Genomic DNA, 19,597 nt, shown 5'->3' on the forward strand with positions numbered 1-19,597 from the left:
ATTTGTTAGAGTGCCAAGCCCAAAATGAGAATTCCAGTCTTGTAAAATGAAAGGCATGTCGTATTTTAAAAGAAATACATAGTGCTAGAAGGGAATTTTGAAAGTCCTTGTCTGTTTTTTAGCTTTCTAAGTTTAATTTCACATTTATTGGGGGGGGGAGAACACACTCCTCCCAAATGGAGCCTTTTTCAGTAAGGAGAATGTTGTGAGGTGGTTTTTTTTGTTGTTGTTTTGTTCTTCCTTTTTTTTTGAAACCTGGCTATTAAGGTATCCTACCTAGATGGATCTTCTTTTAAGCTTTAAGGTGTGTTGTGGATTGGGGGTTTTTTTGTGTTTCGTTCTTTTTTCTCTCTCTTTTTTTTTTTTTTAGCATAGGCCCCCCTCGTGTAAAACAACTGCTCATAACTGGGATTAATGGTTTGCAATTTTCAGTTACTTAGACATGGGGTCTCCAAGAGATGGCTTTTTGCAGAGTAGAATATGGCTCTCTGTGGGATTTCAGAAGTTTTCTTCTCTTCCCACTTCCTTTTCTGTCGTCACCCCCTCACACGCCCCCGTGGACTCGCGCTGATGTTCTCCCCGATTATGTAAAACACTTTCCCTTCCCTGGAACAGATCTTTGTCCTCAGAAGCTGTCACTGCATTCAAGTGCTTTGGGGACTGTGAATCGCCTTGTGAAAGTGGTGAGATGACCCACTGCTTTGTTCTGGTGTCGGGGTTTCCCCTGGACGTGAAGCGCAGGAACGCTCAGGCGGAGAAGGCTGCTCGCTGCGGGCCCGGCGGCCTCTTCCCCTCGCCGGGCGTCCGCATCTGTCCTGCGGTGACCCGGGACCGGCTCCTGCCAGGGAAAGAGCCCAACAAGCGGGAACCATGCTCGTGGCCTACCCTCGTTTTGTGCTTAGTGCGTCTCTTCTCTACCCTTCATCTTTCCCACTTGCTCCTTTTTCTCCCTTTCTAAAGAAATCGTGTCTAGGAGTTTAAAAAAAAAAAAAAATACACAGAGGGCTCCCATGACGCAACTTCCGGTTTCTCTTATCAGAGGATCCTCTGTGAAGTCTAGAAACTCTCTCAGTCTGCTCTCTCCAACCCCCGAAAGCCAACCCAACCTGTGCAGTTCAGACACCCATTCCTTCTTCCTTCAGAAAATGAAATTGGGCCGTTTCTCTTTTCAGTGACTCATAATAAAACCTGGGGGAGGGGAACAGATATAGCCCAGGGATCCCCAAATGTGGTGAGGAAAGCCTTTGAGGACTGGTTTTCTTTTGTTTTCAAGGCAAATATGCCCATTACCTGAGACCACCCAGCAGGATGCCCTTTTCCCATCTTGACAGTCACTACCAGTGGTGGACACCAAGATGGGCTGGGGTCACCTGGACTTACTCAGCCCTCATTTGAGCTGGAGCAAAAAAAAAAAAAAAAAAAAAAAAAGTGGGGTGGGTGGAAAAAATGGCAATAATTGATCTCAGTGGTGTGCAGGCATCTCCACACCAGGAGAACTTCCTGCCTTTACCATGTTTCACACCAGATTTCCCATTTAGACCTCATTTATATCGAGCCTCTTTATTTTTGTGTAAGCTTGAATTTCACAAGCCATAATCTTGTCCTTCTCTCTAATGATTTATCTTCTTCTCTCTTAATATGCAAAACATAATTCCTTTATAGTAACAACTTTGGTCCATTGCAATAAGTGACTCATATATATTCGTTCATTTCCCTGCACCTCTGAAGAGGCTTGTATGGCTCTGGTTTAGGATGAAAATGTCTGAGACACAACTGTTGCCAACTATTACAGCCGATTTGCGTTAGGTTCTTGTTTTGCGGTATCTCAGTAGAGATACACACAAAAAAAATTGGAGACACTGCAATATATCTTCCTTTATTAACCTCTAGAATCCTATTGAATGCAGAATGTCTATTGTAAGCACTTATACATTTAAAACTAATGTTATGAAATTGATTTTTTTAACCTTTGATTATGGTTAAAAAAAAAAAAAGAAAAGAGACTCTCCCACCACCCATCAGTGTCCTATCATTTAGGCAACTTTTGTCACCAATGAAAAACCTGATCAGACTTGACTCTTGGAGAAAACAAAGGGTATAAGAAAGCTTAGATATGATATTTTGAGCAAATGAGATTTGTATTGTTCATAAACACTCCTATCACCATTGGGTTTATTTTTAAGGAAGTAGTCTCATCAGTATTTTGATTACCCTTTCTGTCTACCTGTTGGTGAAAAATAATTTTCAGAAGTATTTAGAAATCATTACAAAGAAAAAGGATTGGCATAAAAACTGTTCCATATGCACTGTTAGGCTAGGGCTCCTAAGAAGGAAAAAAGATCGAGCTGAATCACTGAATTAATAAAAATAGGTTTGTTTTCAGTAAGAGAGAGTGACATAATGTTCCTCGTCATTATTTGTTGTCAGGCTTCAAAAATGGGCTAAGTTTGAAATAGAGAATGGAAAGCCTGGGTCCTTGTCACAGATCTCCCATCTCCCTCACTGGCGCTCTCAGCCCTGACTGGGCAGGCATCTGGTTATTCAGCAGGTGTGCACAGACCAGGCAGTTTGCTAGTTGTGGGCGATAAAGATAACATTTTAAGGCTTAAAAACGCCGCTTAAAAAACGTCCATGGCTGCCGTTCAGCTCCATGACAAAGTCTGAACTCCTTAGCAAGGTAAAAAAGGTACAAAAGGTTCTTCATAACTTGACCCTGAACTACCCTCTGTCTTCCTTTCTCATCCGTACTCTTGGTTCAGGACACCCTAGGAGACTCCATCCAACCTAAAAGAGTTGCAGGTCCAAGAACATACCTTGTGTATTCTTGCTTCATTGCCTTTGCTCGTGTGAATGTGTTGGCTTGGAGTGCCCAATACGTTCTCATGTTTCCAGCCTCAACTCAGACGTCATGTATTACCTCCACTGCAACACCTTCTCCAAAGTCTAGGCAGGGTTAGGAGTAGTCATGGCATTTCTACGTTCATTTGAGATCTGATCCTGCCATATTGCCTTGTCATTTTGTGGCCATGTGACTTTCTTCTTCAGACTGTGCACATTTGGGAGGCCCTTCAATAGCCCTTGCCTAGCTAGTCAGTTACTCATTTGGCCGGGTCTCTACGATGAGGGCATTGCTGAGGGCCATGCCAGGTGGTGATACATGTGTTCAACAGATGTTTGTGAAGCAATGAATAAATGAATGGACACCAGAATTTCTGACATAAGGAAAGAGCCAGGCCTGCAAATAACCAGAAGACCTAAGATGTGTACTCTTAGTATAAATCAGGAGGAAATCAGAGGAGGGAGAACTCGGTTTTCAATGGGATGAACATGGAAGTGGTTGTATTCTGAGCTAAACCTCCAGGTTCTGAGCAGAAAGGATAGGGCAGGGGACGTGTATAAGCTGACAGGTGGAAGATCCTGGCTCAGGGGAAATGCAGAGGAGGGAAGGGGCAAATCAGGCCATCAGCAGAATGCCCTGGGTCTGGGGCCATCCCTCATTGTAGGCTGCAGGTCTGTGTATACAGTTGTCCTCTCACCGTTGAGAAGTGGGGTGTCCACTCAGAGAGGGAATGTGCTATGTGGCTGGAAAGAAGACAACCCAAGTACCACAAAGGCGGCTTGCTGGGCTTGGGGGTCTTTGCAGCCGCACTGATGTGTTCTTGAGCCTTGGAGTGACAGCCTCAAGCCCACCCCAGAAAAGGAGCGGGAGAAGCATCTTGCCCCCTCTGTGGGTTATTGGCCTGTAAAGGCCATATTCAGCAACAGATAGAGCCTCTGCAGTCAAGATGTTCCCATCTAAGAGTGGTGAGACCAAAAGCTTTTGTAAGGGAAATAACAGAGATAAAGAAAACTGTTAAAATCGTGCTACTGTGGTCTTTGAAAAATGGGTCTTACTTTGATAAGAAGAGACAGTGGAAGGTGGGAGGGGTTCAGGGAAGGCTGGCAGAGGCCGAGAAAAAAGGAAAGGTACAGGCCAGTCATCTCACCTCCCATAGACCCCTGGCCCTACCTCTCCCCCCTCGTACTCACTGGGGGTCCCCACGAACACCCCCTTGGGGGTGGGGTGCAGAAACACAGTCATATTTTTATCAGTGAACCAGCATGTATAGATCCTCTGTCTGATGACAATAAGATCACTTAAGGTTTTTTTTTCCCCCTTTCTTTTTTATTACAGAACCATACGATGACCCAACACAGCAGTTAGTGCAAATACGGTCTCTCAAGGAGAATGACTTTTGTGGCACAAAAAGGGAACATGTTTTACTCTTTGCACGAAACGTTCATTGTTAATGTATAATATTCAGAAACATTGTATTGTACCATAAAACTTGTATTATCAAAACTGTTGGATGTTCATGTGTTTGAACTTTTGAGCACCAGATAGACTCCTTGTATATAAAGTGTTGCACATGTATTATGTCGTCTGATACTAAGATGGTCTTATAAAGACGAGTGGACTTGGGCCCTATTCAGGCAAGCTTAAAAAAAAAAAATGTGAGCAAAATGGCTTAAGAGAAAGTATTTTCGAGGAAGACAGATTAAAACAGCCGTTTCAAATAAGACTCTGTTTGGACTTCCTTTTATTTCCACTTAAGCCTAGAATTTCTCTTTTGGTACATCAACGGTTAAATCCAAGACTATTTTTTATTGCTGAAGATTCTCGCACACCACGAAGAGATGTTCTCGCCGAGCAGAACCCCACAACTGGATAAGGCCCGTATATATATTTGTAAGCCTTGCAATGTGACAGGTAGCATCACTATATATGCAATAGTTGTTATGTAGACTGTCAAAGATTTTTTTTTTTTTCCTGGATACATTTGAAGCTTTGAGTGTTCAAGGTTTTCCTTAATGATTTCACACAGCCAAATTCTTGAATCAGTTGAACTAACCTGTATGTTACTGTTATTAATGTTTACTCTGCGGTCTGAACCTGGAGATTACTGGAATTGTTTTCCAAGAGGAAATAAATTCAGTTTACCATTAGGTATGAGTGTATTTGTGTGTTTTCTTTTTCTAGTTACTCTACCATTAAAAAAAAAAAAAAAAAAAAAAAAAAACCTAATCGCCTGCACCCTTGGAAGTGAAATCTGTTCTTGTGCATATCACAGGCATAACCTCAATCATATTTAACCTTTTCACTCCGGGCCAAATGCAGCCGTGAGGATATTCATCATACTGCATAGGGAAAGAATAAGACCCGATATAGTCTCCTCTCCCAGATACTACCAGGTCACATTGTACTGGTGGATTCTGACATCACAGATGGATGTGATGGCTGTTTTCTGCATAATTTGCAGCCCAATTCATGTCATGCTGTGCAAATCTGAACTCCAAGTAGATGGCTGCAATTTGAAAGGCAGTTTGGCTTATGTGTACTTAAGAAGCAGCTTTGTTCATTGAGAAGACAAAGCACAGAGCAGGGAGCCGGGAGCGGCTGTTGGTGCTAGCTAACTCCAGTGCTGACTCCCTTTGTGGCCTTCTCCAAATCACTCTGCCTCCTGGTCTTGGCTCCCCCTGCCAGGCGAGGCAATGCAGCCTGGTCATCGGCCTTGACAAGGGCATGGGGTGTCCCTGGAAGACGGCTGGCACCACAGCCTGCGACACAATGAAGCATGAGCCGGAGCTCTAAGGTCAGAGCCTTTTTGTTGCGGGAAAGGAGAGAATGGCAAAGCATGAGTTGAGTCCTAGGATCCCTGTTTCCTCAAAATTGGTGAGTATGCACCAGATACTGACGGGCAACTTCCAACCACGTCGGGCTTCAAACAGTTCACTTGCGCTGACTCTTTTTAAGCTCTTCGAAACTCGGAGGACCTCAGGCCCTTTAAACCTTAAAGGAGCGAGAATCCTCAACGGGCACTTCTAGGATGGGGGGGGGGTGGAATGGAAGCAAGGGCCCCGGGTGTGAAACCCAGACGGCCAGCACCACAAGGCAGAACGCTCCCCTGTGGTTCTCCAACCTTGGCCTGCATCGGGGTCACCTGGAGGGCTCGTGATAAGAGAGGGTATCCCCCTGATGCCCAGAATCACTGATTCAGTGGGCCTGGGCTGGGGCTCCAAATTTTGCAATTCTAAGAAGTTCCCGGGTGATGCCGCTACTGCAGGTGTGGGGACCCCACTTTGAGAACCATCGCTCTACTCCATCTCCAAATTAATTGAGTGCATTAAACGTGAATAGCCATGCAGAGTACTGGAAAATTACACTATTTATTTTGTTACCAATGAAGAAATTGGTCAAATGTTAAGATCCTTCAGAAACAAATACCTCATGGTGATTAAAGTACACGTGCTGGCCCGTGTTTCGTGTGTGTATTTAGTTCTTTAATGCAAGGAAAACCTACATCTATACATTTCACAACGGATTGCCAGCATGCTATTTAATTAAAAAGCTTTTTCACCAGCTACATAAATAATGAAGTATGCTGAGAATATGCAAGTACATTCATAATTAAAATACTCAGCTATATTTAAAAAAAATTAAGATCTCTGGTCTCTGCAAGGATATTGCATTTAAAATGGAATAGCCACGCTTAATAATGATTTTTTAAAAGGCTTTAAAACTGCTGGTATTAACGAGTGGGTTATATTTCACTAAAAGTGAGGTGTTCGTCATTGACAGAAAGCAGGTGATGGTGTTATCCCAGGGATGGATGCCCCATTGCCTTTCACAGCCTCGACTCTTAGAGCCTTTCCAGATTTCTAGTAAACAGGACGTGGGTTCTCGGGAAGTCGCAGAAGCTGGTACTTATTCTCCTAGAGGCCGTCCCTCAGCTGGCCACTGGGCTCCTTTGACACCCCCAGATCAGCCTCTTCCCAGGCCAAGCTGGAGGTGGAAGGAGCTGACCCCTTAGGAGCTCTGCTGGCTGGATCCTGTGGGAATCACTGGGTCATTCAAATGCAGCGGCTCCTTCCTTAGCCGACGGTTTGTCAGCTCAGAGCGACTAAGCTGTGCGTGGAACTGCCAGTCCCTCCTTTGCTTGTTACCTTGCCTGTATTTATTTCCTACTTCATTCCCTAAGAATGCAACTTGAAGATTAATAAAATGTTATTAGGAAAGTCAGTGTGATGCCGAGAGGAGAAAATACACTCAGGACATACCTGGTTTTGTGCAGCAAACTAGAATGTGTTTCAGCACTGACTTTGAGCTTCCTAGTAGCAAAGGGAGAAAAAAATGAACAGAAAGGAAGGAATATGCCAGTTTTTTAAGAGTTTTTTTTTTCCTAATACTTAATTCCAAAAGAAATTTCTGAAAGCCCTGATGTACAGGCGGGAGGCCAATACAATTGCCACTCTTCCTGACCATGATTTTGTGATCTAACGGAGTGTTTCTCATCGCTAGGAATGCTACTGCATGTGAGGGTAGGGGCCAGAGACACTCAACATGCCATAGCCCACAGCACAGGTACCCAGAACAAAGAGTTATCCGCTCCCGAATGTCAATCCATAGTGCCGAGGTTGAAAAACTGATCTAATGGGAAGTTTTCTCTGATTTCCCAGGGACATTTTACATTGGAATCACCTAGAGGACTTTAAAAAACTCTGCTCCTGAATCCCACTCCCAGAGAGCCTGACCTCACTGGTCTAAAACACAAGCCGGGCATCTGAAGTGCCCCAGGCGATTCCAGCCAGGCTAAGGTTCTCCAGCAGATGGGAAGTTTGAAAATAACCTCTAAGGGGGAGAGGGGTGGGGTGGGTCTCCGACTCCCTTCCCTCAACAGCACCTTTTACAACTGGGCATGGAATGATGACTTTCACCCAAAAGTAACGTGATAACCAATCGTGAGTTTGGGAAAAAGAGGGAAACCTCTCAGAACCTCACCACCCCTTACACTGGGTCCGGGACGGCAAACTCAGTGAGACCGAGATCCAGCCTAGCGGACACCCTGGCAACCCGGGGAGCAAAGGCCCCACCATCTGCCCCAACGGTTGCCTGGAGGGAAAGCAGCCCGTGAGGCCGGATTGTCCGGTGTCTCAGGAGGAGCCAGCAATCCGGGTGGGGACATGCCAGGAGCCAGTTTCTAAATGTTGGCAACCTACTCCATGTTGTATTCAAACTCCGCTGTCCGCACCCCGCCCCCGCCATGTGGGCCAAACGAGACCCACTTTTCAGGCCAGTTCCCACTCTTGCATGGCTGATTTTGACCTTTGGCATTGATTATTCCATTTTTTCCCCCAATTATCTTCATTCCAGACTATTTAAAATATTTGTATCTAAAAGTTTGAGTTGTGCTTTGTTTTCAGTTAATATCACATGCACTTTCAAAGTTGCTCTGCGGCCCCCATGGTGATGCTGGTTCGGGTTGGGCAACAATGTACCAAATGGTTGTGCTCTCCTGTACGCCCACTCCTGTTCTTGGACTTTGAGATGGCAAACAGATTTTTTTTTTTTTTTGAACGATGAAGGATAACAAACGGTAGAGCGTCGATATTCTCTGTTGCAAGTCGGATAATGCTCTATTGTATGTTGCTAAATTATGCTTTTGGAATCATGCAAATGGGCTGACATTCTACATGGAAAGCTGATAAGTGTGCCCAAGTGGAAGGAAGTGGCATCAGAGACTGCCTTTCAGGATCCCCCACGGGCTTATTAGGCTCGTTGGAGCCATGCTGGGTCTGGTCCAGAACCCGGACAAGGACTGCAGTGAACCCTCAAGTCCCCCTCTGTAGCGCATGGCAGCTCTGCCTTTGGGGGTGCGGCGTTGCAGAACCCTTGAGAAAGGAAGTTTGGAAATCCGGATCCCACTAGAGAACACCTGCAAACGCTTCTGCACTTAGCTTCAACAGGCCGGGGCCTCTCACCAGCTCCCTTGTGCGCAGGGAGCTTTTGCAGACGGACTAAAAACTTCTGGAGTGCAAGGAAGAGGGATGATTTAGGGCAAAAGGACCCAGCATGGGTTTCTGGCAGGAACCCAATGCTCAGGTCTGGCTGGCACCGCATTCCTGGGTGAGCACCTCCGGGGGCTGAGGAGTAGCCACGACCATCTCCGCCAGATTCCTCGGTAATGAAGTCAGCTGTCAACTCCTTGGGGGGAGAAGCACAGAGCCCCTTTATTTCCAAACAGGTGTTGCAGCATATTAAAGGTTGAATTCCATCTTATGCTCACATCCTGAATGAGCCAGTTTGCAGGCAAGCTCGGTTCTTTCCGCAAAGAGGGAAACTTGGCAATGCTGGAGGCTGAGTACTTAAATGGCAATCAACTTCTGGCTCATATCAATTAATTCCTTCATGGACTTCTGCCTGAGTATAGCATCTTGAATTCCCAGCTGTGGAAGCTAGGAAAGGCAGCCCAAACAGCGCATACCGCGATCTAGGGGTGAGCACACCGGTGTAGCCATCAAGGCTGTGTGGTCTCAGGGCAACGACGGATGCCGATTTGGGGTTCTCTCTTTGTTCACCTGCAGAATACAGGGCAGGATATACACCCCAATCTCTTGATGGGAAAGTCTTCCAGAAAACTTCTGCTAAGTCTGAGTGACATCATTCTGAGGGGAATCCCCTCCTTCGGGCTTTAAAAGATCCAGATCCAAAGCGACCATGTGATGTGGAAGCAGAAAGGGCACTCATAATCAGAGATGGGCTTCGTTGTCACTCAGACACCAGGAAAACCTATCAAAAAATGGCCCTCTGCCCAAGGAACCTACTGGATTCTTCTCTGTCTCTGTCTCACATGAACGAGGAGCATCTTGATCAAGACATGCAGCCAGACTAAGGGTGAGTATTGGTAGTTCCATAGGAGATCGACCCATTCTTCACCGGGTCCGTGTAGATTACTGTTAAGATGTTGACATCGACATGGGGATGTGAATTTCACCTGCCTCAAAACTCAGGCAGTCTCCCCTCATCTAATGAGCTGATAACAGGGCTTTCACCCAGGTATGACCAATGAAGGTCAAACTCGCCTGGCAGAAGCAAAGTCTTTTTTTTTTTTTTTTTTTTTTACTCCCCTGCCTATGAAACATCCCTGGTTTGTCTCCCTTCTTGCCCTGCTTTCCTGAGCCACAGGAAGATTTTAGTTCCCTTCTTCCAGAGACAAAATCTTTGGTTCTCGAATGGTCATGCACTGTCTGATACAGTAGCCATTAGCTATTTAAATAAGTGGCTATTTGAATTTAAATTAATATGAAATATCTTGTTCCTCTCCCTCTCTAGGAGCATTCCAAGTTCGTTGGCCATGTGGGGCTGCTGGCTGCCTTGGAACAGGACAGGTATGGAGCAACCTCCTCACGGTGGAAGGCTCTATCAGGCAGTCCTGTGATTCTAGCTCACGCCTCTCAGCTCCTTTGAACCCTCGCATGTGCAGAAGCCCCTCATTCTCCAGTTCCTTTAGTATACTCCCATCTGCATACCTTCCTCCTGTCTTCAAAAGTGCTCTTCAAATACAAACCAAACCAAAACACCAACTTTTTTTTCTTGACCCTGAAGGCTCCTCACAAGACTATTTTATTTATTTCCTTTATTTTCTTCCAAATTTCTCAGATCTGTGGTCTGCCCCACATCCTCCATTTCCTGACCGCTGACTCCCTCCTTCCTCACCTGCAGGCTGGCTCCCATCAATATCCTTTTACTGAAAATGTGTTCCCAAGGTCACCAATGGCCTTCTTTCTGCCACCCCCACCCAGGCCTCATTCTCCTCTGCCTTTCAGTAATTAAGACCACCGGTCACGTGGTCCCATGTTCCTCCTGCTTGGCAAGATTTCTCATGTTTATCCTCTCTTTTCTATTTCCAACGACAAGACCCTTGGAAGAACTTTCTCGACAACTCACTTCTGACTGACCTCACCCTTCTCTAGCCCTTCTTGTATATGGACACCATGTTAATCTTTATAAAACACTTATTTCACATCATTTTCGCATTCAACAAATACCAAGGACTCCCAGAGAATGGAGTGAAAAAGGGCACAGATTCAATGGAGTTTGAATCTTTCTTGGCCACTTGCTGTCTCTGTAGCCTAGACCAACTTACTTTGCTTTTCTGAAACTCTTATTTCCTTCTTTAACTTGGGATAAATATACTGACACATCTTTGTAGGATTTTTGCCAATTATTATCAACACCTAAAAATGCCTGAAATATATTAGATGGCCTATATAAGACAGTTACTGCTTTGAACATTATCTTTATTTAATATAGGGGTTTTTTTAATGTTGATTCTAGAATCACTGTTTTTTTTTTTTTTCCATTGCACCTCTTACCCTGATTCCCTCACATTATTTCTTTACATTCTTTCTAAAATGTACCACTTTTCCCATGTGTCCTGCTTATGAAGCCCTAGACTAACGGTCTACTGTCCTCCCCAAAGGAAACGTAGTCCTTTGACTTTCAAGAGTATTTTCACTTTACCCAACGACCCACCAGACTCAGCCGTCCAGCTTTCACCGGGTTCATCAGTCCAGTCAGAGCATTCTTCTTTGCACGTCAACTCCCCTCCTTCCTTTTCTTGTTCACTTCCACGTATACCCTCCCCTCACACACTCTTCCTTCTCCCTCCACTCACCCCCACCCTGCACAGTCTTCTGGTCACAAACCAAGCCCTTCTTTTTCCATGAATCCCACCCCAATCTATACCATTACTTCTTTTCTAGAAATTCCTCTTGCATTTACAACCTAGCTTAACAACTAATGACTTCCTCAAAAACTCACTTTGTCTTCCTAGCTGGGTTGTAGTCTTTCCAGGATGGGGAATCTGCTCTCTGTATTTTTTTTTTTTTAACCCACCCACAGTGACACCACCTCATCGAAGTTCATGTAAGCACGCGTGAATGAGTTCATGGCTTGACCGTAGTGCTCCGTCCGTCTCAGCGTGACATAGCAAGCCACGCTGTTTGCCCACTCGGTGCCAGGCACCAAGGATGGGGGGAAAAGACCAGACCCCTGCTCCCCAGAAAGCCACAGTCACAATCACATGGACACGCCCCCTCAGCCTTGTTACTTATCTCAGCAGTGGCCACAATCCTCATTAACCTGGGGACCTGGGCCAGCCTGGACTTGATTTGTGGCCACAAGACATTGGAGTCAAGCATCCAAAACACCTTCCTTTTTGATCTCTTCAGGGACGGTGATCCCGGTTGAGGTGTGTAGCGCCAAAATCCTGCCCTCAGCTGTTCCTGGACGATTGGCGACGTGCTGAAAGGCAGAAAAGCAACCGGATGGGGTCCAGACTGACCAAAATCATTTCTTATCATTATTGGAGTCTTGCAGTAGACACAGCTAATCTATGCACATCCCGAATGAAGGTTAAAACAGCATTCAGAATGGAATCTGAAAAGTATCAGATCCATGTATAAATCCAAGGTACAGCCCATTCCTTCCTTAAAGCAACAAAGATGTTGGCTGTGATTACTAGATAATAAGAGCTTTCCTTCTGATGAAATGGGCATATACTGAACTGAGCGTGTACTATATTCCCTTGACAAATATATTTACACTCAACTCAGAACACGGAGAGAAAAGAAAATGTCAATAGTTGACAGCTTCTTGGCCTATGGGGTATAATCCAGGAGCATAATAAATTCATTTAAGCTTGGTGTTGAATAAATGCATGTTAGTCCTGTGCATTTTTTTTTTTTTTTGGCCTTTCCTCCAACATATTGTTTGAATACAATGTCACGTTTCTGCGTGTTGCACAGTCTAGTGTTGTCAGCAGAGTCAGGAACCAAGTTAATCCTTTGGGTTAAATCTGGGGCAATTTTCCCTAATGAGTAAAGATAAGAATCAAAAAAGGGCACCATGTAGGAAAATGTCTTGTTGCCAAATGTTGGTGGATCACTATTTCACACTGAAATATAGGCCTCAAGAATGTCAGACACTGGGAGGTTACAAAGTCTAAAAGAAGATGTATTTCCATGGAAGATCTTAATCATGCTGATAAAGGGATAAGCCTAGTTGAGAGGATATAAACCACATAAAAAGCCACCTCTGTTTAGAAGCTGGATACTGCTCCCTTCTCCCATTAATATAGTTCTCATCGCAGCCAAATTGGATGCGAAGATATGTTCCTTATCCCTGGCAGATCTTGCAAGATAGCGAACATTTCAGACTTCGCGTGTGAAAGCATGACATATTGGTTAAGATTGAAAATAGCATGTTTCTGGTAGAGTTCAAGTATATAAGAAATACTACACCCCACTGTTTCTGTAAATGCCAGAGTTCCATTGAGTCGAGACAGATGGTAGCAGGCAAAGATGCAATCTTATAATCAAAAGCTAAAATATGTCAAAAATATGTTAGCAAGCAAAATATAGCAGATTACTAGCTTCTCATGTCATGACAGCTTGCAAAACATGTTAGGATGTTGAATCTCTAGTTATGTAAATAAAGGCACAGTAAATAGAGCAGCAGCAAATGGTGTGAGAGCTCACGTATTGATCGGCTCCTCACTGGAGTTTGGTGAAAAACCAAGTCACGTGGCCACCAGGGGCCCCAGATGGACAGGAAGAGGTTCCACGGTATCAAATGTGGGGATCCATTTCCCTTCCACGAATAACAAGTTTCTTTGTGATACCTAAAAGCTGTTTAACTAAATTACAAGAGGCATTCAAATTTCCCAGAGAGAATTTTAAGGAATCCATTGAGAATCATCATGTCATTTAGCTCTGAGAAACCAGAGGGTGAGTGTTATTTTGGGAAAACAAAATGTACCCCACGCTTTCTGTATATGTCAATCTCATTCCAAGGAGGTTTCCTTGACCTCAGGATAGCAAGGCATGGATGCCCCCTGGAGAATGAGCTTGACCACAGGTGGGTCTGGGCTTCTCACTGTCTTGGCTAAGATTTGATCAGGGTTGTGGAGAGGGAAGGCATTGTCAGTCATGACTGGGGGAAAAGGAGATACTTTTATTGAGCACCTACCATGGCCCAGGGACTATACTGCTGTCATATCAAATTAGACCTCTTGGCCTCTTGAGAGAGAGAAGATCACTTTGGTCAGTCCATGCCCATGGGAAGCTCAGCTCCAACCTCCCCCATTCTTCTCTCCCTGCTTCAGCAGCCGGGGAATCTGGGGATAGGAAGAAGGTGGTGGAGATGGGCCTTGTGTTCTCATGCCAGCGTTGCCTCCTCCAGCTCTAGGGTCCTACCTGAACGCAGTCTGTCTCTCCAATGCATGTTGGAGACACAAAAGTCAACTCAGCTTTCCAAGCTCCATAGGAAATCAGTTGGGGAAATTTTAATATACCAGAGAACACTGCATTTTAGAGCAAGAAATCTTTGAGAAATCTTTGAGTAGCTTCTCTACTTGGGTTGGAGAGGGACGGTCCAAAGGTCTACACATATAGATGTCTGCACAGAGGATGATAATTCGGTTTCTGGACCTAAGACAAGACAAGGAATCTGAGCTGTTGTTGAGGAGAAACAAACAAGGCTGCCTGTGAGGTTCATGGCTGCTCCTCAGAGAACACCCCACCTCAAACCATCCCCCACCTCTTCTCTCCTCCCCCTTTATCCAACCTCCTTCTCTTCCCCTCATTTGAGCCAAGGCAAGTTCTCTCGATTTGCTCCCAAAGAGCACATTAACACCCATGTGCGTAGCTTTGCCTTTTGTAAACATGTTTGCCCTCTGAGTCTCTCCCCCACGAGGCTGAAAGCCTTCTCAGATGAAGTCCCTCCCTGTGAGAAATTCTGGTGTTAAATTATCTCTGTGTCTTCCTAAACCCATACTACCATGGAAAATGTAATATCCCCATCTTACAAGTGAGGAAAGGCGGCTCAGAAAGGTGAGGCAACCTACCAGGGCCTCAGAGCCAAGGAGAGGCCTGATTCAAATTTGAGGAATGTATGTGAGAACAAAAGGAAAAGAAAGTACAGGTATGTATTTGTGTGATACCTATTTACACATTGGCTGAAGACCAAACTTAGTTATGTCCTAAATACAGAATTACTACAAACATGTATTCATTAACGTCCTATCTGGCATTCCGTTGAGAAAGATAATCATTTATAAGACCAAATAAGACCTCTTGACTGCCCTACAATATCATTCTCTGAGGGGAAAAAAAAAATGGACTCACAGTGGGCTCCTGCTAAGTCATATATGAAATATGCAATTCACACATTCCGGTAAAATTGAAGCAGGTGAACTCTAACTGACAGGAAGTAATGAGTGTAATAAGCCAAAGGGAATACCTCCGTTTAAGCAACCATATGCTTTCGTTATCAATAGGTGCCCACTTCGTAATTCACCGGGTTGCTCTTTTCCTAAGTACACCTGAATGGATTTCCGCCCTGCGGGTATGGTCAATGGAGGAGATCTTTGGGGGGATCCTTCCTCTGAGAAACGCTGTTCAGGGCCTTGTGAGCTCTGAGGGAAGCTGAGTGGGGGGTTACTGGGTGAGGGAATGGTGCCTGGAGGGCAATAAGGTAGCGTCCTGGGCTCTAGCCCTGCTGCATGATTTCAGAAGTGGAACAAGCTCTCTGGGTGTTAGTTAGTTTATTTCTCAAATGAGGGAAATGGTCCCTATCATGTAAGACTACTATGAAGATTAAATTGAACACAGAGGGACACCTGGGTGGCTCAGTCGGTTAAGCGTCTCTCTTCGGCTCAGCCCATGATCCTAGACTGCTGCGATCGAGTCCCACATGAGACTCTCTTCTCCCTCTGCTTACTGCTCCCCATGCTCGTGTTGCTCTCTCTCTCTCTCTCTCTGGCAAATACATAAATAAATCTTAAAAAAAATAAAAATCAAATAGATAAATTGAAGATTTAAAAAGACAGATATAAAACATCTATACAAGATAGATATAAAACATATAAAACACCCAAGACAATGTCTGCCACCTGGGTGGTGCTAACTAAAACAGTTCCTACTCATTAGCAGCGGAGAATTCCTTGAGCCTAGAAACAACGAAGAGCTGGAGGAACGGTGGTTAATTACCATCAGATTTTCTTTTCAGGTGCCCTGCAAGATACTAGCATTGCAGAACTGACTAAGACAGCGCCGTTCTTCCTATAAGCAAACGGAACATCCCGGAGACAGAGAGCCCCCACGGGACCCTTGGTGATCATTCCTACAGTGCTCCCTAAGTAGATTCCATCCGCCATTATTTTAAGTCATCCCAAGGTCACCCAATACTAGTGAAATTGAGAGACAGTGACTTTTCAATAAACTGATAGCCATGGTTTAGTAAGCCACCACCTAAGTGGGTCACTGAAAATAAATCCTCTAAAGGAGGAGCCACTAAAGGATAAAGGATGTCAACCTTTCTCCTTGGCGATGCTGGCTTGCCTCCAGCCAGGCCCAAGTGACCTCAATTACTTACCACAAGTCATCAGAGTTCAGTCAAATCCATCTGCAGTTTGGGTGGCTGGGGCTCTATCCAGGAAAGCTGCCCGCGCTAGGAGGCGATGGACAAAGCCTGCTGACATCTATCCAGATAATATCTGAGCTCCCGGCAAGAAGGAAATGCCACCACCATCTGCCTCTGTTTGTGATGACCCGGGAATAAATAAAAATTAACCTTGGTCCTTGAATGAATCACCGTGCTTATCAACACTTCCTTTGTGTCTCTAATGACTATTGCGAAACAGGCTAACAATGAATTTTGGAGGGACAGGGCAGGAGGGTCATTGTTCTAAACGGCTATCAGCTGAGCCTCTATCAGCTGAGGTCGGCGCTTCCCCACCTACTTTGCGACACACCACCACCCTTTGTATCCCCCGTTGGAAAGAGTGAAAAATAAAGAGACAAAGGGTTTTGAACCCAGCAAGTGCTCACCACATCAATGGGGAAGAAAGGAGAAAACGGAGGAGGGAAAGAAGGAGGACTGGAGACAGGTTAGGAAATGAAAATCACGGCGCCCAGATAATTAGTGGGGAGGGATCGTTAGTGGGGAGCTCCAGGGGGCTCCCCGCAGTTGTCAGTCAATAGGCCAGTTTCTGTACTCACTGCAGAACGTCCGTCCGCTTCCTCTGTCCTCCCAGCAACCTCATGATGGATGAATCTCTATTTTACAGGTGAGACTATAATCTCAGAAAACATAAACACAACTTGCCCAGGACACTCAGCAAGGGCACAGAACGACCAGGACTTGAACCCAAAAGTGGCTTATTCCAAAAATCCCAGCTCTTTTCACTCTTCTGCATGGAATCTCTGTGGCAATGCCACGGGGCGCTGCGGGAGAGCCATTATTAGCCATCAACTGTATTTCGAACTAACAAGCTAGTCACTGGGCAAGGCCCTGAAGAAATAGAACAAGGTAGAGGCGCATTTTGATTGGTTTAGGAGATGGTGGGGGAGGGGGAGGGAGGGCTCCGGAAGAGCAGAGGGGAAATGGCTCCGGATTATGGGATGCTAATTTCAGCTTTATTGGTTCTGGCGTTTGCTGGACCTCTGAGCACACGCAGCCTTTCCTCAGAAAACACACTGCCGCAGGTGTCTCAGCACCACATTTAGGACGCGCTATCAAGGGTAGCGTGGGCCAGAGCCCTCACTGCGGAGACAGTGCACGTGTAGGAAAAGATTCAGGGTATATTTTTCATGAACTAGTTTGAGCTGGAGCTAGGCCAATTTGGCCATATTTTTTTTTTTTTTAAATCTGCATGCCATGTAGAAAATGCAAAGAAGAAGGAAAAAGATGTTTTGATCAAATGATTCCTACGATGTTCCTCTCGGAGACCCAGGCAGAGTTGTGAGGTGAGCTCCGCGGTCAAAATCGGGAGGAAGGGGTACACCTGGGGTGCCAGTGTCCGCACTTGACACGCATTTTCTCTTTCAAGTGATAATCCTAAATAAATATGTGTGAATACTAGTCCCAGAAATCTGAATCAGCTGCAGAGAATTGTTGGCTATAAAGATAATTGGAAGCTTGGTGAGCTGAACCAGCTCTTTCGGAAACTTCTTTTGTTTTGTTTCACTAACATTGTTTTCAACAAAGAGGGAGACATCCCTTACATACTGACATATGGTACCTTCTATTTTTAACAAGATTAACAATTCATTCACACCTTGATTGAATCCTGCTTTATTGAGATGTCACAACAGATTCTCACAGTCTGCAAAGGGAAAGACTTACAAATGATAATATTATGACAGGCAAGACACCTAAAAGTAAATGAATCTTAATTGATGACAATTAGAAGGAGTTCAGCACAAACACAGAATCATAGCCGTGATGGCAATGCAGGATTCATCTCTTGCAAGAGGAAGGATTGCAGTGGAGAAATTCTGCTGAGTCTTTATTGAGAACTTCAAATCCATTCAGACCTGTTCATTCATAGCTTGCTTTCTTATTAATGTACGAAGGGCCTTCTTGGTTTTAGGGCTTTGGCATATGTTTATTTTCTGGCCCACATCTCCGCATGAGCTCCTTATTTTAGAAGGAAAGACCCGATGGGTCCTTGTAGATGCTCTGGCCAGAAGCACGGTCATCATCTTTGACACCTGCCTCTCTCATTCACACCACATCAACCAGCAGGACTTCTCAGTGTTACTTCCACAAGATTTACTGACTCTCTTCATTTCTCACCACCCGTACCACTTTCATTCCACACTGAGCCGATATCGTCTCACCTCAGAGCTATTGCTCCCTCCCTGGCCCTGTGCCCCCAATCGATTACCCAGAGTAATTTTTCTAAAGTGCTTAAGATTCCTCAGTGGCTCCCAATTGCTCTTAGCAAAAGGGTTCGATATCAAGGTCCTACAGTCCTGCCTAAGAGGCAGCACTGTGTAGTGACGAGAGCAGACTCCCGTGCAAGTCCTCATTCTACCAGGTGGGTGACCTTGGGGAGGTCATTTAGCTTCTCTGGCCTTCAGTTTCATCATCCACAAAGGGAAGATCATAATCGAATCTACCATATGAACACCAGTTGCTCATCAGTTACTTACTATTTACTTGTTAGTTTCTTGTCCCTTGCTAAGCCAGAAGTGCTCTTCGCATCGCTCTCTCAGCCCCCAGCAAACCCTCTCCTTGCAGACCCTGGGCTCTTAGCCCTAAGGGCTGCTTCTCAGTCCCCTGCATCCCAGGGGATGGCTCTTCCCTCTGACCGGAAATCTACATCAGTCTGTAGACCAGTTCTGCCCTCCTACACATGCTGCTGGGTAACTCTCAGTCCTTCTTCTGGTCTCTGCTTACTGTCACCTCCTCAGGGAAGCCAACTTTGACTACTCCACCACCTTCCCTACATCCAGGGCAACATCGCTTTATAGAACAGTCTCCTTACACTCTATACTTCCTTTGTTAGGCCCTTAACACAACTGAAAAATGGTGTTCTATTTTTCTGGTGAATGCTTATCTTTCTGATAAAGGCTTATCTTTCCCTCCATACTGAAAGCTCTTAGAAGATGATGAAGAAGGGCACCTGGGTGGCTCAGTGGGTTAAGGCCTCTGCCTTCGGCTCGGGTCATGGTCGGTCCCAGGATCCTGGGATGGAGCCCTGCTTCAGGCTCTCTGCTTGGCGGGGAGCCTGCTTCCTCCTCTCTCTCTGCCTGCCTCTCTGCCTACTTGTGATCTCTGTCTGTCAAATAAATAAAATCTTAAAAAAAAAAAAGAAGATGATAAAGAGTGAGTCTAAGATGATGAAGATTGAGTCTAAGGTGCATATTATCGTGCTATCCGGACCTTAATTTGTTGGATGAATGAATCTAGTTCATACTGGCTCTCTCA

General features: G+C 45.1%; 1 protein-coding gene across 4 annotated transcripts in view; it reads left to right on the forward strand.

The window, feature by feature from the left end:
• ZNF521 (zinc finger protein 521) overlaps positions 1 to 4,998 on the forward strand; it is a 273,940-nt gene extending 268,942 nt beyond the window's left edge. For all 4 annotated transcript variants that reach the window (XM_032859736.1, XM_032859733.1, XM_032859734.1 and 1 more), the window contains one exon: positions 4,175 to 4,998. In XM_032859736.1, coding sequence (XP_032715627.1) covers positions 4,175 to 4,204 — 30 coding nt within the window. In that variant the 3' untranslated portion in view covers positions 4,205 to 4,998. The remainder of the gene's footprint in view (positions 1 to 4,174) is intronic.
• Positions 4,999 to 19,597: the final 14,599 nt, after the last annotated feature.

This window comes from Lontra canadensis, unplaced genomic scaffold (assembly GCF_010015895.1).
Source record: "Lontra canadensis isolate GAN:19392208 unplaced genomic scaffold, GSC_riverotter_1.0 scaffold17, whole genome shotgun sequence".
Classification (NCBI taxonomy): Eukaryota; Metazoa; Chordata; class Mammalia; order Carnivora; family Mustelidae; genus Lontra; species Lontra canadensis.